The sequence below is a fragment of the Cebidichthys violaceus genome, unplaced genomic scaffold (assembly GCF_023349555.1).
Source record: "Cebidichthys violaceus isolate CVI_PGR_0920_01 unplaced genomic scaffold, fCebVio1.0.p SCAF_10, whole genome shotgun sequence".
Lineage (NCBI taxonomy): Eukaryota > Metazoa > Chordata > Actinopteri > Perciformes > Stichaeidae > Cebidichthys > Cebidichthys violaceus.
In genome coordinates, this window is record NW_027176263.1 from 17662951 (window position 1) to 17689241 (window position 26291).

A 26291-nucleotide genomic window follows, 5' to 3' on the forward strand; every position below is an offset into this window, starting at 1 on the left:
GCAGTAAGCAGTAGGCAGTAGGCAGTATAGGCAGTAAGCAGTATAGGCAGTAAGCAGTATAGGCAGTAGGCAGTAGGCAGTATAGGCAGTAGGCAGTAGGCAGTATAGGCAGTAAGCAGTATAGGCAGTAAGCAGTATAGGCAGTAGGCAGTAGGCAGTATAGGCAGTAGGCAGTATAGGCAGTAAGCAGTATAGGCAGTAAGCAGTAGGCAGTAGGCAGTAGGCAGTAGGCAGTATAGGCAGTAGGCAGTAGGCAGTAGGCAGTATAGACAGTAGGCAGTATAGGCAGTAAGCAGTATAGGCAGTAAGCAGTATAGGCAGTAGGCAGTAGGCAGTAGGCAGTATAGGCAGTAGGCAGTAGGCAGTAGGCAGTAGGCAGTATAGGCAGTAAGCAGTATAGGCAGTAGGCAGTATAGGCAGTAAGCAGTATAGGCAGTAAGCAGTATAGGCAGTAGGCAGTATAGGCAGTAGGCAGTAGGCAGTATAGGCAGTAAGCAGTATAGGCAGTAAGCAGTATAGGCAGTAGGCAGTATAGGCAGTAAGCAGTATAGGCAGTAAGCAGTATAGGCAGTAGGCAGTAGGCAGTATAGGCAGTAGGCAGTAGGCAGTATAGGCAGTAAGCAGTATAGGCAGTAAGCAGTATAGGCAGTAGGCAGTATAGGCAGTAAGCAGTATAGGCAGTAAGCAGTATAGGCAGTAGGCAGTAGGCAGTATAGGCAGTAGGCAGTATAGGCAGTAAGCAGTATAGACAGTAGGCAGTAGGCAGTATAGGCAGTAAGCAGTATAGGCAGTAGGCAGTAGGCAGTATAGGCAGTAGGCAGTATAGGCAGTAAGCAGTATAGGCAGTAGGCAGTATAGGCAGTAGGCAGTAGGCAGTATAGGCAGTAAGCAGTATAGGCAGTAAGCAGTATAGGCAGTAGGCAGTAGGCAGTATAGGCAGTAGGCAGTATAGGCAGTAAGCAGTATAGGCAGTAGGCAGTATAGGCAGTAGGCAGTAGGCAGTATAGGCAGTAAGCAGTATAGGCAGTAAGCAGTATAGGCAGTAGGCAGTAAGCAGTATAGGCAGTAAGCAGTATAGGCAGTAGGCAGTATAGGCAGTAGGCCCACAGGGTGCTCAGCAGCGGGTGAAAGTCAGCCCCAGATTCACACTTGTTTTGGAACAGCTCTCTCCTTTATTCTTTATCCGTACTTTATTTGCATTTTTCCGACGTTGTATTTTGTATCATTTTTGTAGCTCCTTCTTGGATCCGTGCTTACGACCTCGCTGATGGTCACTACCTTTTTATAGAGGTCGAACTCAGAAGAATCCAGCCAGGGGGCGGGGTCTCTGCAGACACACACACCTCCACACACATCTAGTGGTCTTCAGTGATGATGAAGAGGGTTTGGTTTTGTATGAGTCTATATGCAAATTACCATTGATTTCGTTGAGGAAAATCCTTCCCATTCAGCCTTTTAATTATTAAAGTCCTGAATCAGATGTTTATGGCTTTACTTTTGGTTTGGTGTTAATTCTAAGCACAGCTGACCTCAGATAATCCAGTCAATCAGTCAGTAGTTACTATGTTCAATTGACAAACTCATCCAGCATACAGAGCTGTCATCCAAAATATGAATAGTCCTGGGAATGTTAAATAAAAAACGTGCAAAACATTGTAATTATACGTTGTGTCTGTTATTATTCTAGTCAGGTTTTTAAAATTATATTGTTGTCTGTGGTTACATCAGTGGCAAAGAAGCAAGATGCTCTACGTGCTGCACTCTGTTTAATTAATGCTAATGAAGGAGCGTGAAAGCAGACCCACAGACACATGAACCATGAACTAGTGACCTGTGAGCACAGGTTGATGTCTGTGAAAACTGTTTGAAGCGAGATTACTTTGAGCTCTATACATCCGAGGTCGCATCGGGTCAGTACTGGTCTTTGCATCATCAGAGGATCTGTGTGTGTGTGTGTGTGTGTGTGTGTGTGTGTGTGTGTGTGTGTGTGTGTGTGTGTGTGTGTGTGTGTGTTGTTCTGCTATCCCGTCTATTGGTTCGGCAGCATCGTTGTGTTCTGATCTGATGTAGTTCTGGCTTGACTGCGGGTCTGACAGGGACCTACAAATAAAGGGTGACTGACGTCAGCAGCGGGTCCAGTCAGTAGAAAGACAGCATCTCCTCCTCCCCAGCTCCGCTCGTGCCGCTGCTGTTGGCCCTCGTGCATCCGAGGTAAGACGTCTCACTGTTTCACACATGCAGCAGTGTGTTCCACATTTCACTTCTCCTCTGCTGCATGTGGACTGGAAGGATTTGTTTGAATTACTGACCCCTCACCGCCACTTGTGTCCCTCCAGGAGGACTTGTGACCCGTTCTATTGTCTTGCTGTTTTCCGGACTAACACCATGGGGAGATTAGACGCGCTTCGGCAGCTTAATTTGATCAAATGGCTCAGAGAGGAGAGACAGTCGAGGAAACTGAGTCTCTTCATTGTGTTCGTCGCTCTGCTGCTGGACAACATGCTGCTGACTGTAGTCGGTAGGTGCACTCCTGATTTTTTTTTCTCCTACATCTCTGCAAAGTTTTTTGTTTTTTTGCGCAACAGGTAGTGCAGTTTACCGAGTCTGTCCAAATGTGCCCAGTTGACTTTCGATTATAGCGCATCGTGTTGCCGCACAGATCAGCGCGTTCCGTGGACCAACCTACATCGTTATCAGTGCCACGGTCCCGAGTGTGACACGTTTAGTAAACTGTCAACGTATAATCTGGTCAGTAGCGTGGCTGAAATATAGTGCAAGAGGCAGGTCACCAAACTGGAACATGATTTATTGATTTATTAGATTCAGTTTGAATTAAGATCTAACAACACGTTGAACGCTACCAGATGTGATTTGAGCTCAGTTGAAATAGTGAAAGCTCTCCAGAGAGGCCATGTCCCTCAGTGAGCCAATAAAGTAACAATAGCAGACTACTAACTGATAAATGTCAGTGCGTATCGATGGCCAGGCTGTTATTTTTTCAAAAGCTATTCTTCAATCATCATCCCCATCATTTCAGTATGTATTTAACACAACCTGCCGCGCGCGCACAATCAGCAGCCTTGTTCTACCTAATAATTCGTAATTTACCCCTGAAGGCACGCCATCATTTCCGCCGATTATTCCATTAAAACATATAGTTTTACATCAGTATTAATGGGGAAATGAGAATGATTTGAAGGTGTAAATGAATGGGCTCGGTTTAGTCAATGGCATATGTCCACAAATGTGGACAAGTTGTACATCTAGGCAATACGATGAGTGTTAGCTGGATAACATGGTCCTTCCTGTAACACGGCACTATTCCCTGCACTTCTCCCTCATGCACAGAACTCCAGCTGTTTGCAGGTGTTGGCAAAACAGATCTTTTCCTCATAGATGGAACCACTCTCATATATATATGGAGAATTATTATAGAGACAAGATCCTGAATTAAGACCAAATAAAGCACATCACTGGTATGAAGCAGACCGTGGCACTTGAAGAATTATTGATTGAATTTAATCATTGAAAGATAAATTACATCTGTCCGTACAGTGCGGCCATCAGAGACTTGGCCAACTATGATACTGGATCATATCATGTCCAATATCACGATCATGTATTTAATCTGGAGATTGTATCGACGACAGTGCCATGCATAGTCCTCCACCACATTTTAAATTCAACATATAAGTGTGTGTTCATTATTTAACAGTTTATTCTTTCTTTCTTTTAAACACGAAATGTAAAAATGATTTATGGTTTTCCATGTTCATCATTTTTGTTACTGTGTTGATGACTAGTTTGTAGCCTTACTTGTACTGCCAACAGTCTGGCTATTGCTTTATAACCTCAGGGTTTGACATGCTGTATTTGAAGGACTTGTTTGAGCTCAGTGAATGTGCCCAGTGCTGATTGATAGGTCTGTCAGTTGAGAAGAACAGCACATCAAATATTTACTGAAAGGGTGTGGCATTAGTGTTGTGCTCATAATGTCTGTTGTGAGGAAAAATCACCAGTTTCGAGAACATCATTTTTTGGACATCAATATCTACAGTAGTTTCATAAATTGTCACATTTTTGTTAAAAAGAAAGTCTTCCTTTGCAGCCTTAACGTTCGCCTGGTGCTGTATCGCTCCCTCCTACCTGAACAGTCCACTCAGCTCTATTTAAATGTTGATGACTAGTTTGTAGCTTTTCAATGTACTGCCAATGAAACAGTCTGGCTATTGCTTTATAATCTCAAGGTTTGACATGCTGTATTAATAACCATTGGCCCAAAGTCATATTTGAAGGCTTGTTTGAGCTCAGTGTATGTGCTCAGTGGTGATTGATAGGTTTCTCAGTTGAGGAGAACAACACATCAAATCTGTTCTGAAAGGTGGCCTTGGGGTTTTGGGTGAAGCCAAAAGACAACATGATGTTGCATGTTGCTCCCAGCGTCTTCCTACTATTATTTTCTGACACTACTCTGCTTAAAATCCCCCAATAAAGCCATAACATTTGCTTAACAAATAAATGCCCCAAAAAATATTTGATATATATATACATATATATAAATGATCTAGGCTGGTACACTAAATGCTCAGCCCTAATGACATCATCTAAGACTTAATTAAGGCTGTATGTTTTTAATAGCTTCACCTTTCCATCAAAATGAAATAATCTACAGGTAGTCTGCTTTGTTCTTTACGTATTTCTCCAAAATTCTGCATGAACTTATGAAACTTCTCCCAACACCCAGAACAGTAGAGGTGAATGGAATGTTTTGTAGCAGTCAAAGATTTGTGACATAATAAAAAGCAGCGATGAACTAGTTACTGTGGCTAACTCACAGACCTCGCTGTCAACAGGTCCTAGGATCACTGTCAGCACCAAGGCTGATTGTTTCTGGATGGTTTTGTTTCATTCCAATGGAAGCATTTAGTTTGAGCACCACAAATGGTGGCATGAATAAATACCACTAGGGCTTAGTGAGAAATGTTGGGTTTAAATTTTAAAAAAGGTAAACAACTCACGGCTTCTTTGAGGGTTCTTTCTTTTTTTAGGGTAGTCCTGGTGATTCACCCTTGAAGAACCTTTCTGTTCTCTGCTGACATGTTTTGCAGGGGCATCTGGATTAGCATCAGGCTAGTGAGCATCAGTCAGTGTCTGTGTACAATTTCATTGCATCAATTTCCTCTCGCCTCTTTATGCCCGCTAGTTCCCATCATACCCAGCTACCTGTACAACCTGGATGAGTCAACAGACGTGACGTTGAAGAACACCACCCTGTCTCAGCCGGGTCCTCCAGCAGCCTTCCACAACATCGTGTCCTTATACGACAACACCGTCAGGTCTTCGGGCTCCAACACCACAGCCAGGACTACTGACGTGGTCCCTACGCCTCCCGCTGCCACACAGCTGCCACACAACTCCTCCGAGTGCCCCCAGTCTACCAGCAAGCTGCTGGATGAGAATGTCAAAGTGGGAATGCTTTTCGCCTCCAAGGCCACCGTACAGCTGATTACCAACCCCTTCATAGGGCCACTCACAAACAGGTAGGTTGTTGTGTCTTCATGTCTCTCGCTGTGTTGATGCTTCATTTAAGAAGCATTTTCAACCTGGAACATTGTTATTGCCTTTGTTATCGCAGCCTGGAAATGCATGTCACAGAGTGAGCAGAAGCAATCTGAAGTCACACAGTTGTCACATAATGAACAGATGTCATCCATGATCATCATCTTTATCTTAAACCACAAGATGCCATTTACTCTAGCATACAATTTAGGAGTCAGTATTGTTTACGTCACAAAAAGACGAGGATAGATAGATAGATAGATAGATAGATAGATAGATAGATAGATCACAGAGTGACATAATGTTTGACACAGCACTGACCTGAGATGGCTTGAAGAGACATTTGCATTTACCTTGTGAAGAATCTGACGTTCTGGTTTGCTTTGAACATAGGACTAGACTTGGTTTGTTGTTGTTACTGAATTATACACTGACTCGTAAGTCTTCCCCTCCTACTGGTTACTTCAGAAATCGTCAATTGTAACATACTGTATACGATGTATCTACACTAGTGTATGCAACTTTAGTGATAATCCATGTCTTATGTGGCATTTGATACAGACCAGCTGGTGTATTTTTTGACATAATGCAAGAAATGTATGAGAAAATAAAAAAAAGGAAATGATTGTATTATATATCAGTTATTTATTAAGCTGCCAGCCCAGGGCCAATATGTGGTTAAAAATTCCCCTCAAGTTTGGAAAGCTGTCCAGAGGTCAAGACTGAATACTATTGATGGTGTTATTCAACATACAGCACATATCGAAGAGCAGTAACATAGTCCCCTTTCAGGTTCTAGGGCAGAAAACCCAGACAGTAAACATATCTGTTTAATGTCATGTTGGTTCTGAGGGTGTAGTCATTGATCATCAACCCTCAGAACACTGTCATGTCATGTCGGCCACAACAGATCCAACCCAACTAAACCTAATTATTAAATACACATTATGTGTGATTGCATGTGTGCATGTGCACTTGTCTGTTTTCATGGATGTTTGGATATGGTAATCAAATTTCAACCAACACAGCTGATGGGATGGCAACTAAGAAATAAATGCACAGCCTCTGCAAGGAAAGCCAAATCAACTCTTTATTTAGAATGAATTCATCTCGCACACTCAAATTCTGCAAGGCAGGGAATTCTATGAAAAATCAAAACACAAATTCTTTACCTGCACATGTCAATTGTAATAATTGTCTATTATTGTTACGACTGAAAAACCCACAAGAAAAAAACAACTAGGTGCAGTTAAACAGATTTTATTTGCCAAAACAGGTTCGGTACAAAGGAAATCCATCACGTTATTAGGCAAAAAAAGAATTAGTGGAACGCTTGACTTGACAAAGACAAAGTGGCACAGAGACAAGAAAACACAGACTGAATACCCAGAGGAGGTGAGGAAGATCAGGCACAGGTGAAAGCAATAAGGGTAGACAATCACACAGGTGGGAAACACACAGCACCAACAACTAAAACAGGAAATAACTGAATGCTGGAGTAAAAGAAACACACAACCCATGGAGCAGAATGTGGAATGGACCCACAAACCGGGGAGCCAACTTACAGGATTCAAGCCACATGGGAAGGTTCCTAGCGAACAGCCAAACCTTCTGCCCAGGCTGGTAGGCAAGGAAAACCCAGGACCCCAGTCCCACACCAAATCCCTTGGGAATCCATGTAGCTACACAACCTCCGCCTTCTCCTTGGCGGTAGGAAACTTTGGTTACAGGATGAAAATCAGTCCACAGCCGTGAGGATGGCAGGTGTTACCTTTAGAGGCGGTAACCCTGTGATGAAACGGTTAAAGAAAGGGCCTGGCATTCCTGGCATTGAGTTGCTTGACTGACCAGATGTATTCCAAGTTTTTATGGTATGAGAGTGAACAGCCCAGACTCGATGTGTGCAGAGATGAAACTCTCCCTCAGCCTGTGAAAAGCCTGATCTGTCTTGGAAGACCACTGGAGCATGAGGTGAGAGAATGAGAAGGAGCAGCGATGGAACTAAACTTACTGAGGCGGCGTGGAAATCACACCTCTCAGCTTTGAGAAAGAGTTGGTTGTGCAGGAGATGCTGCAGGACGCTGGCAAACATGCTGAGCGTGGGTCTACTCATACGGAGAAGGATGAGCACGTCATCCAGGTTGTTAGATCCGGGAGACCAAGCCCCAATACAGGACTATAAAATACACAAGCTCTCCGTTTAAAGGGTCCGGATCACCAAGCCCGTTGGGTTTTTACCCACCTCACGGGATACCTGGTGATCTATTGACGCTGGTGGTCGAGGAAATGCGCCTGACTTTCTCACTGACGTCCCTCCTGACGTCTGCCCTGCTTCTTCTGGCAACTGCACACGGCTGAGAGGCCCTCCTGGCCGAACGCAGCTGTCAGTCGTGGCAGTTAATGGCAGCTTTCGTCTAATGGATCTAGGCTCTTGGTAAGCTGCCGATCGGGGTCCTCTTGGCCGTGGGCAGAGACAAAGTCCTCCAATTCTAGGTTGAGTTAGTCATATGAGGACATATTTCAACAGTCATTTCTCTCTTTTAGTGCTCTTAGTCAACAGAATCATCATTTCAATTGCATTATGGTTATTAAATCACTTCATATTAATTCATGATACATAAATGCATGAATCGGCTCTTAGGTTTTACTCAATTTCTACTCATGTAAGCTCTGTGTTCTCTGGCCTGATCTTTTTAGTCCAGTCTTCATCCCTTTTACTGAGGGCAGCTCTTCTAGGATACACAAAGACTGACTGATGCAGCATGTGACGGAGAACGTCGTTTACCAGAGCCTGAAACACAACTGAGGCGTGGTGAGACCAAATGGCATAACAAGATAACGGCCACTAGGGGTGTTAAATGCTAACAGAGCTTCCCTTGCTGTTAGCCTTAGATTATGGCGATGTCGTCTACAGACATGCTGCTGCTTCCTCTCTCAAATCCTTAGACTCAGTTTCTCCTTTAGAGCCCCATGACACTCATCACTGGACTTAGCTTATTGGTTGCCAACAGGTTCGTCGTAACAACCTTATGCTAATATGTCAGAAGTTGCAGTTACAGCTTGGTTTGTTGCCATCAAATGGCCACAAATGCTGATAATAATTATAATAATGCTGAGTTAATGAACTTCCGGTCTGCAGCTTGGAGACTGTTAAAGAGGTCTATACCTGCGCTACACGAAAAGTGTCACAAGATACCTGTTGTTGTGATCTGTGATTAAAATTGACTCGACTTGCTGCATCATAGAGCGGTACTGTAGGTTCAAAAGTCTGGTTCTGTTCAATCAATATACTGTAAAAAGCTGATTCTTTTGGACCTATAAGACATAGAAGACACATACGACATATAAGACATATACGACATATAAGACATATACAACATATACAACATATACGACATATAAGACATATAAGACATATACGACATATACGACATATAAGACATATAAGACATATACAACATATAAGACATATAAGACACATACGACATATAAGACATATAAGACATATACGACATATAAGACATAAGACATATAAGACATATACGACATATAAGACATATAAGACATATACGACATATACAACATATAAGACATATAAGACATATAAGACACATACGACATATAAGACATATAAGACATATAAGACATATACAACATATAAGACATATAAGACACCTATGACATATAAGACATATAAGACATATAAGACATATACGACATATACGACATAAACGACATATAAGACATATAAGACCTATAAGACATATACGACATATAAGACATATAAGACATATACGACATATAAGACATATACGACATATACAACATATAAGACATATAAGACATATACGACATATACGACATATAAGACATATAAGACATATACAACATATAAGATATATAAGACATATAAGACATATATGACATATACGACATATACAACATATAAGACATATAAGACATATACGACATATAAGACATATAAGACATATACAACATATGAGATATATAAGACATATATGACATATATGACATATACGACATATACAACATATAAGACATATAAGACATATACGACATATACGACATATACAACATATAAGACATATAAGACATATACAACATATAAGACATATAAGACATATACAACATATAAGACATATAAGACATATACAACATATACAACATATAAGACATATGAGACATATACAACATATGACATATAAGACATATAAGACATATCCAACATATACGACATATAAGACATATACAACATATAAGACATATAAGACATATAAGACATATCCAACATATACGACATATAAGACATATACAACATATAAGACATATAAGACCTATAAGACATATACGACATATACGACATATACGACATATAAGACATATACAACATATAAGACATATAAGACATATAAGACATATAAGACATATAAGACATATAAGACATATACAACATATAAGACATATAAGACATATAAGACATATACGACATATACGACATATAAGACATATACAACATATAAGACATATAAGACCTATAAGACATATACGACATATACGACATATACGACATATAAGACATATACAACATATAAGACATATAAGACATATAAGACATATAAGACATATACGACATATAAGACATATAAGACATATAAGACATATACAACATATAAGACATATAAGACATATAAGACATATACGACATATATGCCATATAAGACATATACAACATATAAGACATATACAACATATAAGACATATAAGACATATACAACATATACAACATATAAGACATATGAGACATATAAGACATATACAACATATAAGACATATAAGACCTATATGACATATACAACATATAAGACATATAAGACATATACGACATATACGACATATAAGACATATAAGACATATACAACATATAAGACATATAAGACCTATAAGACATATACGACATATACAACATATAAGACATAAGACATATACAACATATAAGACATATAAGACATATACAACATATAAGACATATAAGACATATACAACATATAAGACATATACAACATATAAGACATATAAGACATATACAACATATAAGACATATACAACATATAAGACATATAAGACATATACAACATATAAGACATATGAGACATATACAACATATAAGACATATGAGACATATACAACATATAAGACCTATACGACATATACAACATATAAGACATATAAGACATATACGACATATACGACATATAAGACATATACAACATATAAGACATATAAGACCTATAAGACATACGACATATACAACATATAAGACATAAGACATATACAACATATAAGACATATAAGACATATACAACATATAAGACATATAAGACATATACAACATATAAGACATATAAGACATATACAACATATAAGACATATAAGACATATACAACATATAAGACATATACAACATATAAGACATATAAGACATATACAACATATAAGACATATGAGACATATACAACATATAAGACATATGAGACATATACAACATATAAGACATATAAGACCTATACGACATATACAACATATAAGACATATAAGACATATACGACATATACGACATATAAGACATATACAACATATAAGACATATAAGACATATACGACATATACAACATATAAGACATATAAGACATATACAACATATAAGACATATAAGACATATAAGACATATAAGACATATACGACATATAAGACATATACAACATATAAGACATATACAACATATAAGACATATAAGACATATAAGACACATACGACATATAAGACATATAAGACATATAAGACATATACAACATATAAGACATATAAGACACCTATGACATATAAGACATATAAGACATAAGACATATACGACATATACGACATAAACGACATATAAGACATATAAGACATATAAGACCTATAAGACATATACGACATATAAGACATATAAGACATATACGACATATAAGACATATACGACATATACAACATATAAGACATATAAGACATATACGACATATACGACATATAAGACATATAAGACATATACAACATATAAGATATATAAGACATATAAGACATATATGACATATACGACATATACAACATATAAGACATATAAGACATATAAGACATATACAACATATACAACATATAAGACATATGAGACATATACAACATATAAGACATATAAGACATATACAACATATAAGACATATAAGACCTATACGACATATACAACATATAAGATATATAAGACATATACGACATATACGACATATACAACATATAAGACATATAAGACCTATAAGACATATAAGACATATACGACATATAAGACCTATAAGACATATAAGACATATAAGACATATAAGACATATACAACATATAAGACATATAAGACATATACAACATATAAGACATATAAGACATATACAACATATAAGACATATAAGACATATACAACATATAAGACATATGAGACATATACAACATATAAGACATATGAGACATATACAACATATAAGACATATAAGACCTATACGACATATACAACATATAAGACATATAAGACATATACGACATATACGACATATAAGACATATACAACATATAAGACATATAAGACCTATAAGACATATACGACATATACAACATATAAGACATATAAGACATATACAACATATAAGACATATAAGACATATAAGACATATAAGACATATACGACATATAAGACATATAAGACATATACAACATATAAGACATATAAGACATATACGACATATACGCCATATAAGACATATACAACATATAAGACATATAAGACATATAAGACATATACAACATATACAACATATAAGACATATGAGACATATACAACATATAAGACATATAAGACATATACAACATATAAGACATATAAGACCTATACGACATATACAACATATAAGACATATAAGACATATACGACATATACGACATATACAACATATAAGACATATAAGACCTATAAGACATATAAGACATATACGACATATAAGACCTATAAGACATATACGGGCCATTGTAATTCTGCTGGATTGAGTTATCATGATGTATTTGGTTGGTTGGGCTTCTGATTCAACAATTGCTTTAAAAACACAACTAACGAGTTATAGCCAAGGAGGAACCATTATTGTGTCTTTCAGTATATATCTATATTTATATATTATTATAGCCCCTACATTCTCAGCACAGAGCCAGGTTAAAGATTCAAATGTTTAGGGAGATGGAGAAACGATGAAGATGAAGATGCTCCAACATTACTGGCACACACCTTAAAAGCAGCATTTAGTGTCTCAGATGAGCACTCAGATATGCCGTAATTGAGGCGAGGAACATTAGCTGTCCTTGGTCACCTTCTCCTGACAGAGGACAATGCAAGGCAAGTCAAGCGTGTCAGGTATCTATGGGGGAATACAGCCGCTCTGATGTGCATGGCAGCTTTTAGCATTTTAATGAAAGAAGATGTTGTCATCCTCCTGCGGAGGGCTAACAATTGTTACTGGCATGAATGTGTCATGTACATTTCTAAATGTGCTTTGTGTTCATGGCGTTACTTGACACTGATTTGCTATGGAGTTTATTTTGACCATTTTGTCAGTTAATGATTTGGTATTACATGGTTGTGTTACTGACCTTATGTGTACTTGGTGTACAGCAGTATCAGCCCTCACTGGCTGAAGCACTTCTCATTTCAATAATCAGCAGTGCTCCACAGCTTCTGTCATGGACATTAGACAAGAAGCTGAAAAGAAAGAAGTTCAGCTTTGATTGAAGCCATTCATTTAATCTATATTTGTGTAGAAACCACAAACCAAGCCAGAAATCTGGGTGTAGTTATGGATTCAGACCTCAACCTGAACATCCACATCAAGACCATCACAAAACCAGCCTCCTATCACCTGAAGAACACATCAAGGATCAGAGGACTTATGTCTCAACATGTCCATCATGTGTCTTCAGTAGACTGGACGACTGTAACGGTGTGTTCACAGGTCTCTGTACAAAGTCAGTCAGAAAGCTGCAGCTGATTCAGAGTCCTCACTGAGACCAAGAAAGTGGATCACATCAGTCCAGTTCTGAGGTCTTCACTGGTTTCCTGTCCAACAAAGAACTGACTTTAAGATCCTGCTGTTGGTTTATAAAGCACTGAATGGTTCAGGGATCAGCTGCTACCTCATGAACCATCCCGACCCCTCAGGTGGTCTGGGACCGGTCTACTTTCTGTTCCAGAGTCAGAACTAAACATGGAGGAGCAGCGTTCAGTTCTTCTGCTCCACATATCTGGAACAAAGTCCCAGAAAGCTGCAGGTCTGCAGAGACCCTCAGCTCCTTTAGATCCAGACTGAAGACTTTTCTGTTTGCTGCCTTTAACTGAACCACATTCAAGGATATGAATCAATTTCCTGCATTCTACTACTGTATCTTATTTCTTACACTGATTTTTAATGTTTCAATGAATGTTCTTCATTGTTTTTAAATCTCCTCTTCTTTTGTCTTGTGTTTTGATGCTTTTAATGGTTTTATGTGAAGCACTTTGAATTACCGTGTTGTTGAAATGTGATGTACTAATACACTTGCCTTGACATCTCAAACTAATCCCTGCTTACTGTATAAATGCAGTCTGTCTTTTTCCTTTGTGTCCCTTTAGAATAGGATATCAACTTCCCATATTCGCTGGCTTCTGCATCATGTTCGTATCTACCATCAGTAAGTTCCAGCCGACATGTCGTAATTACCGGAGCATCAGAATGCTGGCACAATGCCTGACGTCTCTTGTCTGTCTCTCTGTTGTGAAGTGTTCGCCTTCTCGTCGAGCTACACGCTGCTGTTTCTGGCCAGATCGATGCAAGGCGTGGGCTCCTCCTGCTCCTCTGTGGCTGGTGAGGCCTCCTTCTCTCTTCTAGTGTGGTACTCCAGTCCAATGGAGCCTTCATTAAAGCAAATGCTGACTTACAGCTTGTTTGTAGCCTTGATTTTGCAAGGCGAGGTGAAGACTTATGGAAAGAGTGTAATGTTGGCAGGAGAGAGGAAAGTCGCTTTCTTTGATGCTCCAACAGTATAAAAGAGGCCTACTTATAGCACCTATTTATGTATTAATTAAGGATGTCAGAAGTGATTATCACTTCCATTGTAATGCTTCAGACTGATACTGAACTTTGTGAATTTAAAGGTTTTGGCAAGAAAACAACTGGGTTAAGTTTAGGATAAGATGATGGTTTGGGTTGAAATAAGTACGTTAGGTCATTTATGAACGTGGCGTTACTTATGTATGTACACAGACTAGCAAACCTGCTGAAATCTCACAGAAACTAATGGTGGAGAGCTCTCTTGCTTGGTCAGGAATCAAAGAGGCGGGACTAAAAAGGACACGCATGTGAATTCTATGCACAGCCTCCAGAAGTTCATCTGTGCGTATAGAAAATAGCTACTGTACATTACTGAGTGTAAAAGTCTGAGTCAAAGCAATGAGTTTGAAACAAAATGAAGCCATTCCCTCATAAAACGTTACGGTGAAAAAGGGACATTTACAGGATCGGTTTGTTATCTACCGGCCAAGAGCGCCACACACACAGAAACACCTAACTTCCTCAACATAAATTGTATCAACACAAAGAAGTAACCGCTATACTAGCTGTTGATACAGATACTTTTGGGTTGATATAAACGGGGCGGACAAAGTAATAGAAACACCTGTACCTCTCCCTTTAGCTGTCAGTACCAGCGGTTGGGTTTTCATGCGTGAACAACGCCTACAGCTTTCACCACTACCCTACTCTGTTATCTACCACACTATTGTTTCACACTTTTGGTAGCAAAGATATTGCAAAGCGCCTTATATTGTGACAGTATAGTATGTGTATTGAGGTCTTGCAATGTACTGCTGTGGACGGGGAAAGCAGCAAAAGATTCAATATCAGTTCAAGTGTACGCTAGATGTTTTCACCGCTTTGTCTTGCCATCTAACAGCTTTTCCCGACGGTTAACCGACGGTTAAATGAAGGCTCTTTTCAAAGTGAATTTAATCTGCTTAGTTAGAAATGATGAAGTCATCGTCGTCATTAAACGAGCTAACCTCGGCACACGTGAACGCCAAACTGTAGAACTCTTGCAGGATTTGCTGCCCTGTATCACGTGGCGTTAAATGACCCGTCTGTTACACGAAACACCACTAAAAACACCACTAAAGAGTGTGTTGTCATGCAGAGCCCGTTCATGTGTGTGTTTCAGGGATGGGAATGCTTGCGAGTGTGTACACAGATGACGAGGAGAGAGGCCATGCTATCGGGATCGCCCTGGGAGGTCTGGCTTTGGGAGTGCTAGGTATGGATACATATGCATATAGATAGGGCGGATGTGGCTCAGAAAGGTCCGTTTACAATCTTTACTCAAAAGATTACACATTGTACATCTGTCTACGCTAGGGAAATGTGTGGGGCTTCATAGAATGTGTACCGTATTCCATTGTTTTAGATCGATCCATGCAAATATGTCGTTTTGAATCAACTCGCATGTTTTTCAAATTTGAAACCTTTGCAATGTGAGCTGTCGTGTAGGAGGACATCTGCAGCTACTGCAGCGATCATGAAGGTGATCTTTCCACAACTGACCGTCCAGTGTGTCCTCCGCAGTTGGACCCCCGTTCGGCAGTGTGATGTACGAGTTTGTTGGGAAGACCGCACCGTTCCTTATTCTGGCGTTCCTGGCTTTGTTTGATGGAGGTACAGTTACATTGTTTCCTACATGAATAGTCACTGTAGCAGGAAAATATCATTGTTGAATATAATTTCACATATATGTTAAATACTATCTTTCGATATCTAGGCTTTCATTTACGTTGATTCACTGTCTTCACAGCTCTGCAGCTCATTGTTCTTCAGCCCACCAAGGTGGAACCAGAGGTGAGATGGTTTGCCTTGATAATTCATTTTGTTTGAAAAGAGGCCTAAAGGTAGTACTGTCAGTGTCCATATCTGTCTGGTAACTCTCACTGGAGAAGAAGAATATATTACATTACAGTAATCATACAAATACTATCAGTTAGTGAATTCAGTCCAGGCTATGCCAACCGATGCCTGGATTAGTCCTCAGAGGTTCTATTTCACTGGGAGTGTGTTGGCAAAGTGCGTAAGATATAAAGGAAGTATTAAAATGATTCTAATCTGCTTGGTCAACAGCCGATTCTGCTGAGGTTCGTAACCTTATCTTAAGCCTTGTGTGGCGTAGCGCTACGGCGTGAGCTTTCATTCCTCTCTAATAAAATGGTGTCTTTGTGCCTCCGTCCTTCACAGAGTCAGAAGGGGACCTCGCTGTTGACACTAATGAAGGATCCATACATCATAATCGCAGCTGGTAAGAAAACAAGCACAGCAGATGTGAGGAACCCTGATATCGCCTTACATCAGGGGGATAGTGTCGACCCAACAACCAGCTGTGTCCATTACGGCGGGACATTTCTCCCACTCTAGTAATATCTGGGAATTAATTTATTTCACAGGTGAACACAATAAATCAGTCTCCCTGCAGTGGTTTACATCCATGACCTGCAACACATTCCATCTTAAAGTCTCAGACCACCAGAGGGACAGAATCCAAAGGTTCTAGAGGTTTATTTTACGGCTATGAATTATGGATGTGAATCACTGTATGGTCCTCACAGGTAAGCTAATGTATGCAGCAGGACAATTGCACTTGTGTGCAAGTTTGCTTTTCCCGTCACGTCAGTTACTGTGACAACTAAGGCTGCAGGCTGTTTGTATGTGTGTCTATGTGCAGGCGGTGGAGGTCGGAGAAGGTAACAAATAAGGACCAAAGAACAAAAACAGACCATAATTGACACTGGGTCCACTTATCCTTCATCTTTCCCTCCAGGTGCCATTTGTTTTGGAAATATGGCCATTGCCATGCTGGAGCCAACGCTGCCAATCTGGATGATGGAGACCATGTGTGCCAGGAAATGGCAGCTAGGTATTACAGAAAACACACATTGTGCAGTATATGTACATTACATAGCTACAGGTGGTGTTGTTCTGTGGTGGTCATGTTCTGTCCTCACAGAGGTGAGAGAGGCAGATGATTAGAAACACCTCCACCACTACGACCTCGATGCTGAAACATCTGATTGACACCTCTGTGCCAGTGAAGAGTAAAGGACCCTGTCAGTGCTCTGCATTGTTTAACCTTCATTACAAACGCTTGCATGCTTTACATCACCGCCAACCACTTTCCAAAGCATAGTGAGAATGTCTAGAGTGAATCCGTTCCTTTTAGACAACCACTGACTTACATTCATGTTAACATCAGCAGGGTAGTGCATGGAGCCGTGTTGTTGCCTAGCGTGGGTCCGTGCACTATGTAGAGTTGATTTGTAGTAAATTGGCTAAAGCTTCACATACGACTGTTAGAAACGGACTTCAACTTCACACAGCGTAGCTCGTCACACTCTGTCCCCGCTCAGAGGTCACTTCATCGTAATCAGGAAGGCATGGTGTCAGACAACATGGTCTCAGAAGGTCCCATAAGGACCCAAGGCTTAGTAAGCAGACGACATCTCTGTCGTCAAATAAAAGACAATCAATTTCTAATCGTTGTCCGCAGAAGTTAGTCTCAGGGATGTTGTCTTACTAGTTGTACTAGTACTAGGTTTGTAGAGGAACGCTGAAGGCTTAATTAACTCAATGGCTAGATTTGAATTGTGGTTCAACAGGGAGAGCCGTGTGAAAAAACAGCAAATCATTTTTCTTCTGAATGGTCAGCAATAAAACAACCAACCAGGAATAAACACCTTAAAGAGTAGAGTTGATTGAAAGTCAGGCTGTAACAATTAACGAGGATGAAATACTGGAGGAGCCTAAGTTATTTTAAAACCAGACATGACCAGCTTTAAAAGAGTCCAGTCCCGTATAGTATTCAGCACCGCCGTGGTCCACTGTCTCTGGCCTCCTAACACTGGCTACTCGTGGCGTCCATGCTACCGAGAGGCAAGACCCACCATCAAAGATTCCACTGACCTGAGTGCCAGTGATCAACATTGACCTGGAACTAGCCTGGGATAGTGGATTATCGCTCCAGCCTCCGCTATCAACAAGCGCTGGCTCGGCTACTTCTTGACCAGGGTCCAGTGGGCTGTTCAGGTGAACAATCAGCAGCATAGCAGGAAAAGCATGGCCCTTCTTCACCGTGCAGTCCCTCCTCCTAGCGTTACAGCAGCTCTGCTTCCTGCTGACTGGTTGCTCACTGGCATCGCCCCGACTGAGCTCAGTCCTATCGGGTCCATTGTTCCGCTCAGATGTCCCTGTGCAGAGGAACAGGGCCCTGAATCCTGGGTTCAAATGTCTGTCCAGAGACTTCTTTCTGAAGTCTGAGCAGTGTGAATAATCTATATATTTGTCTCATTAACATAATATACATTCATTCTTTTACTTGGTGACTTGACGCAGTGCAAAAGTGTCACTGTTCATCCTGCTAGATATTCTGTACAGAGGCTCCCTGCAGCCTCTGCTGTTATTGGTTTGTTCCAGTTGGTTGTATATGAAGTCTAGGTCAGATAAAAAAGCATGGGGGGGGGGGGGGGGGGGACAGGATATTAGGTTGCCGTGTGCTGGCAGGTGGAAAGCACAAATCTTCATTACAGACAATGGAAGATGTACAGCAGCTCAGTGATGAGGCACTGATAGAGATCTGCTTATCCTGGAGAGCCTGCCCACACCTTCATCTCTCTTATCTGTGTGTGTGTGTGTGTGTGTGTGTGTGTGTGTGGCCCAGGCGTCGCTTTCTTACCAGCGTCCATCTCCTACCTTATTGGAACCTACATCTTCAGCACGTTGGCGCACAAGATGGGGAGGTAGGGAGAGAAATAACCCTTATCTGTGCTCCGTCTGCTCCTCTTCCTCTCTGGATCTCATATCTGCTTCCTCTCCTCTAAATGAGTTTTCTGGGGTTTTTGTGTTTGTGAGGCTGGCTTTATGGAGCCCTTGATAACACAGCTTACATACAGCATTAGGGGAGTTATGTGTGTATGAGAAAGTGAGAATGTATGAATGGATTGTATGTAAAGACTATGAAATATGATGAATAACTACATGTCCTTCATGGCAGTTTATTTATTGTACTTCATACATGTGGGTTTTTGGATCCTTTATGGATATATGATGTGCTCCATAAAGTTTTAGCAAATGTTGTATGATGGAGGGTCAGGTTTCAACTATTGTAATACACGTAATACTTCATGCTAGCTAATGTGAGTTACATTGAGGACTACAGCACAACATGGAGGGAATTGGGAGGTTTTCTTCGTAACGCTTCTCCACAAACTAAGGACTGAGTGCACTGCTTTTGGTTCTTCTACAAAAAGCACCAGATGTGTTTCCATATAAGAAATCACAGCATTTGAAGTAGAATGTTGGCTTTATTACCTGAAAGAAAAGGGGGAATGTTTGGAATGAGGAGGGGGATTTCAGCTTTATTCTTGGGCAAGTCATGATTGTGATTTCTAATTCAATTAACACCTCATCCCCTATCTCAAAATATGTCCTCACCTCCACATTAATCTCATAACTGAGGTCAAATATAATACTGTTTAGATAGCTATGTGTTGTATGTAAAACAGACTCAGGTTCAGGGTTAGGCTGTGATCCCTGTCTAACTTTAAGCAGAGACTACTGGTGTGGACTGACCTCGTCCTCTCTTTCCTACAGATGGCTTTGTGCTCTCATTGGAATAACCGTGGTTGGAATCAGTGTGATATGTGTAAGTATGAGGCAGACAACTGCAGCATAAGTGTGACTTCACATATCACCTTATGCTGAAACGTTGAAGTGGAGCAGAATGACTGGATTGTGAAGGATTTGTAGGGTGTGTAATAATAATACAAGCATGTCCTCAGCCAGTAGAAACACAGCAGTAGATCCTCTGTAGTGCTGTAATACGTAGTGTAAAAGGTTGATTTTCTCAAAACCAGGTTATGATTTGCATGTACAAAGAGAAGCATTGAGTGTGTTGGCCTTACTGTTTCTACGGTAAAAAACAACCAGAATGTCCGAATCATCAAGATCTTGGATCTCATTCATTTCTAAATATCATACTGACAGTGGGAGTCTGAGTTAACAGTGATTATAACACATCCAGCGTCTCTTCTCTAACAGAAGAGTTAGTCCTTTACTCTCACATGGAATACAAAGAAGACAGTTTTAATATTTGTCTCTGTGTTCTAGGTTCCACTTGCCAAAGACATCTACGGTCTGATTGTTCCAAACTTCGGTGTTGGTTTTGCTATCGGTAGGTCTGCTAAATGTGATGCTACGCTAAAGGAAGCAGTGCTGCTCTGAGTGTGTGACACCTGTGTTGTGGTGTGTTTCAGGCATGGTGGACTCCTCCATGATGCCTATCATGGGCTACCTGGTGGACCTGCGACACGTGTCCGTTTATGGAAGCGTGTATGCCATTGCCGATGTGGCGTTCTGCATGGGCTTTGCTTTAGGTAAGCAGGAACCTGAACACCTGAGCAACCTTATCCACTGATGATCTACAGGTCATGATGAGAGTCCAGGTACTGGACATCTTTGGATCATCTTGTGTGTCCAAATGAGGTGTCATTGTGGTACGTTATCGATATTACAATAACCATGTGTGTTTCCAGGTTAGTGAGAAGAAAAGCAGATTTTATAGTTATTCAATTTAAACTAACGTACCGTGTTTTTGTGACACGCTCTCATCCCAATGCTTCATGTACTGCAGCGTGGTTAGGGCTGCTAAGCCTCACATTATGATGCTCTACATCCCCCTCTAGCATCGGTTTGGGATGTGTCAGCGATATATATATATACACACGCTATACGTGACATGCATAGTGACTTTTCTAAATAAACGTGCGTCTTCACTGGAGGTTAGATTTGGGCAAACGGTACCCAGCCATGTTAACGCTCAGTCCACAGGAAGCTGTGAATGCTGTGGGAGAGAACTTCATTCAGGTCTAGGGACAGAGCTGCACCGACTGCACTGATGAAACGACGGTATTTGAGGCATTGGGAGGGAGAACAGATATCACTTTTCAGCATTTGTGTCTTCGTCACGGTTGTGGTACTTCACTCAGATGATGAGGGGGAAGTATTTCTTTCCCCTGTAAATAATCATTTACATTTTGTATTTTTACCCCACTGTTACTCAGTTGTTTAACAAGATATTACCCCACGTCCATATTACCCCAACTGATAAAAATTGTAAAATGTAATTATGCCATTTTTGTTAATCCTGATATATATATACCCTTTTATTATGAGCAGATTAACCTATTACCGCATTATAAACATGTTATTACTGGCATTTCATGACATCCCAATATGTTTACGCAGCCCAGTCAGCGCTCCCTGGTGGAGACGACTGTCTGTGTCTCGTGTGAAACCAAAAGTGAAAGTCGACACGTTGTCTGTAACGTGAGCCGCTTGTCACGTGACTCGTCGGTAGTCACGTGACTCGTCGGTAGTCACGTGAGTTGTGTCAGAACACTCGTTTCCTAAACCTAACTTCCTGTGAAGACGGAAGTTTATTTTAATAAAGAAACAACGCATGCAGGGCATGAAGGCATATTGACACGCCGTCACTGACTCACGCAAACCCAACGGTACAAAGGGTTGGTAGTTTGAAGCTTAGGAGCGCTGAACCACGCTGCAGTGTGTGAGCGGTCAAATAAGCCAAACTAAACTGGTGTGTGATCTGTCCCCGGCTGATGTAGGGCCATCTATCGGAGGAGCCATAGCTGAGAGTATCGGCTTCCCCTGGCTGATGACCATAATTGGGATCGTGGATATTAGCTTTGCTCCTCTCTGCCTCTTTCTCAGGAATCCACCGGGACAAGAAGAGAAAATTGTAAGATCCAAAACTCACTTGAAAACACTCAAATCCTGCACAATCACAAAATACTGAAGCTCTGGAAGACAAGGTCAACAAACATCATTATGAGAATGTTCTAGTTTGGATGCATTGGTGCTTTTTGGATGGATAACTCTAGATAACACTTTTGTCTTGCATTGCCTCTTAAGTCTCAAAGACGTTACTCTGACATGCAGTTCTATAGCCAAACCTCAAACAGGTGCATAATACAATCAAAGTAATTCTGCATACAGTAAAAGGCAGTAAGTGTCCTTGTGACCTATTGTATACTCATTCACACATCAAATGCCAATGTTTTGACGTGCAACAAGCCCTTATACACATCACGGCCGTAGCCTGTTATTTGACCAGTTTGTGGGGTAAATCAGGAGACGTCTTGGATGTGATGCTGTGATTTTATAGTGGAAACAAGTCACACAGCTGACTGGATGGCTGTGGATGGGTGAATGATGACATGTCGTGTTAAAGTGCTTTGAGTGGTCGGAGGACTAGAAAAGTACAGAGTCCACTGACCGTCACCAACGTCTGTCTTTAGCACTTCTAGTGATCAGACACTAGTGACAGGCAGAGCAAGACAGGGAGCTCAGTTGGCGGATCACACCTCAACGTGTTTCATTTAGCTTGTTCATTGGACAATGGCATGAATCGGTTGCGGTAACCCCGGTGCTCCCATCCCCCATGTTTGAAAGAACCCTCCTCTGGTAGATAGAACACAATAGAGTGGCCTCTACCGGGAGCTGAGAGAGAAGAAATCGACTTTCCTTTGAAGTGCCCTGTAATAGCGCTGTTCCCTCAGACACCCTGAACCCTCTGCTGGCTGTAAGCTACAGTGTCTGTTTGATTTTAACACGAGAAGTTGCCAAAGTGAAGAGTTTTCCAATTTTGCACACGGGGGCTTCAAACTACCCTGAATGAACCGTGTCCCATATAAAAGGTTTCACTAAGTAACAAAATGTATTTTGACACGTGGCAGAAACAAGTCTTTCCTACAATTGTCTTTTCAGGCCATTTTGATGGACACCAACTGTTCAATGAAGACAAGGTCCTACTCCACACAGGGGACGCACTGCCAGGGTGAGAACATGGATCCAGAATATGACGACTATGATTAACAGGACACCAGCTACGCAGGTTAACCCTTCAGAGGATCTATTTTGTTGTACAAAAAAGGAACACAGAAGAAAAAAAAAAACAGCAATTTAACGAAACAGTTTCCATGTGAATGTCCCGCATTCTGTCTTCACTGTTCTCTGTCCTTTTAGAAGTTTCACTGGAGCAAACCAAAGTTGTTCTTGATCTGTGGTTGCAAGCGCATTGTGTGAGAGATATTTTTTTAGCCGACAGCCTTATTCAGTAGAGAGACGTGTCAAAAAGCACTTTTTAGGTAGTAGAAGGGTGCTGAGCAACAAGTACGCTTTGCTGGTTTATTTTGGATACAAATCTTTCTTAATTTATGTGTCAGCTATTAAAAGTCTCCTTTTGATTCACTGTTCGTCCATGATGCTGTGTAGAATATTTATTAACAGACCTTGTGCAAGTTGCTATTATATTGGGTAATTGTGCGGTATGTCAAGAAACTGTTTTTTGTTTAAAGTGCGGGTGGACCGGTTGGTCTGATCTATGGTCCTCTTTGCATTGATGCAGCTACAAAAGTACACAGTCAGGACTTCCCACCTGTTCTGGCTGAACTGTGTGGAAGTCAACAGAATGTGAGCTGCTTGAGAAAAGGTGAATAGATACACAATGTCCTCCTGAGCATTATGGCAACTTCGGTTAAAAAGATCATTCAAAGTTGCTGTCCGTAATGTTGTTATTTAATAAATCATTAATACTGTAAATTCTCAAATAGTGGCCTTTATTTACCTCAGTGGTAGGAGAACCAGGCCTAGAACAGGCCTCTGTGTTCTAGTTCAAACAAATTCAAACCTTTAATTAACTTGTGTTGTCTTGATATTCATGAGCCTAGATCCAGTCAGCAAGTCCATCAATACAAGCTCAAAGTCATGTTACACCCACCAGTATGCTGCACTGTGTCTCTTTCTAACAGAAATACTTGTTTTATGCAAAACATTCTCATTCCCAACTCGTCAAATACCGACGCCTGATCAGTGGCCCTGCGTTTCAAAGCGACGCTCTAGGAAACCTGTAGCGTCAGTTATGGACGGGACGCAAGGACGGCGTGTCAGCTTCTGCTCGTTACGTGCGTGCTGTCTTTTTGAAATAAACTTGTGTTAACAGAAAACATACGGTTTATGCTTGTTACATGAAATCTCTTTACAAAAGAAACTTCCAACGTAGGTTTACTTATTTCTGCAACAAATGTCTTGGTTAGGTTCAGGAAAAGATCATAGTTTGTGTTAAAATAAGTACGTTTGTAATGCAAAATAACTGGTGTTAGTAAAGTACATAAGTTACCTCATAACCTAAGAAAACCACCGTAAAATAAGTCAACGTTACCTTAGTTTCTACGCAGGACACGAAAAGTGGCCTCCTGAGGGAAAGTCCTTCGTCTAATAATGATCCAGGTGACATATAACTATTACTGTAACAGTAACATATAACTATTACTATAACAGTAACATATAACTATTACTGTAACAGTAACATATAACTATTACTATAACAGTAACATATAACTATTACTATAACAGTAACATATAACTGTTACTGTAACAGTAACATATAACTATTACTATAACAGTAACATATAACTGTTACTGTTATAGTAACAGTTATATGTTACTGTAACAGTAACATATAACTGTTACTGTTACAGTAACATATAACTGTTACTATAACAGTAACAGTTATATGTTACTGTTATAGTAATTTTCATTTTATGACGTCATCACCCGTTAAAATGGTAAAAGTCAGATTTCTTTAGTATCATGGTGATGGTGCTGTTAGATTGCTGTTAGACTGTGCCTCTGTGTGTGAGAAGCTGTGGACAGTGACAGAGATGAGGACTGAGTGCCGCGTCGTAGTTTTGAGAGATTATTGTTTCTATAAGTTCTTCAAAATAATTTGAATGTCAACATTACGAATGAAGCTTTGAACTATTCGGTGCAGCTGTTGTTCGCCGCGATGGTAGCTTTAATTGTGATGAGTTGATAGTGCTATCACTGCTAGCGTTACCTGTTATCTGTCGCTTTAATCAATGAACTAGATGTTCTATGATACACAAGTTTAACATCGCATAGCTTGCAGTGCACATTCATTTCAAAACGTGTGGTTACTCTATTCGTTGAACAAACATGGACGTCTAAACCGAGTACTGGATCCCTAGCAGAGGCGCTGAAGGCCGTCTCGTGTGTTGGTAACGGACGCTGAGGACCACTGACCGAGTGGCGGCATTTGACGAGTTCGGGGTGAGAACTGGTTGTGATAGTTACTCATTGATTCCATTTTGTCATTTTCTGATGATTGATTTTAAGAGAATGAAAGACGTTCTGCAGAGTTTCAGAGCCGTCCAGCCTTCCTTTTACCGTCACGTTGTTGATGTGAACAATGTGAACAATGTGAAGTGTCAAGTTCATTGACAATAGCTTTAAATTGAAAGAGTAATTAACTGGTAAAAGTATTTCTGTTAAAAAAGAAGAACCCAGCCTGTAATTGTTCACACTAGCCACACTATTTGAATGAAGAAATAGAGAGAAGCCATATGTCCACAAGTTCCACACCATAGTCATGCTTTCACAATGCATTATCATTATCATGCATTATCACCCAATATAGTCTGGCTGA

At 40.4% G+C, this 26291-nt stretch overlaps 1 protein-coding gene across 2 annotated transcripts; it reads left to right on the plus strand.

The window, feature by feature from the left end:
* Window positions 1–2196: 2196 nt before the first annotated feature.
* On the plus strand, window positions 2197–24638 carry slc18a2 (solute carrier family 18 member 2). Of its 2 annotated transcripts, XM_068718413.1 has the most exons (15): window positions 2197–2518; window positions 5204–5540; window positions 14311–14369; window positions 14459–14542; window positions 15891–15983; window positions 16292–16381; window positions 16518–16561; window positions 16952–17012; window positions 17532–17627; window positions 19425–19503; window positions 20357–20408; window positions 20873–20936; window positions 21019–21138; window positions 22390–22523; window positions 23552–24638. In XM_068718413.1, exons 1-15 carry the CDS (start codon window positions 2236–2238, stop codon window positions 23657–23659), a joined length of 1704 nt encoding a protein of 567 aa, XP_068574514.1. In that variant the 5' UTR covers window positions 2197–2235; the 3' UTR covers window positions 23660–24638. The 2 variants fall into 2 exon arrangements, with proteins under 2 accessions (XP_068574514.1, XP_068574523.1); XM_068718422.1 differs by lacking the exon at window positions 23552–24638 and having other exon boundaries at window positions 21019–21207; window positions 22390–22440.
* Window positions 24639–26291: the final 1653 nt, after the last annotated feature.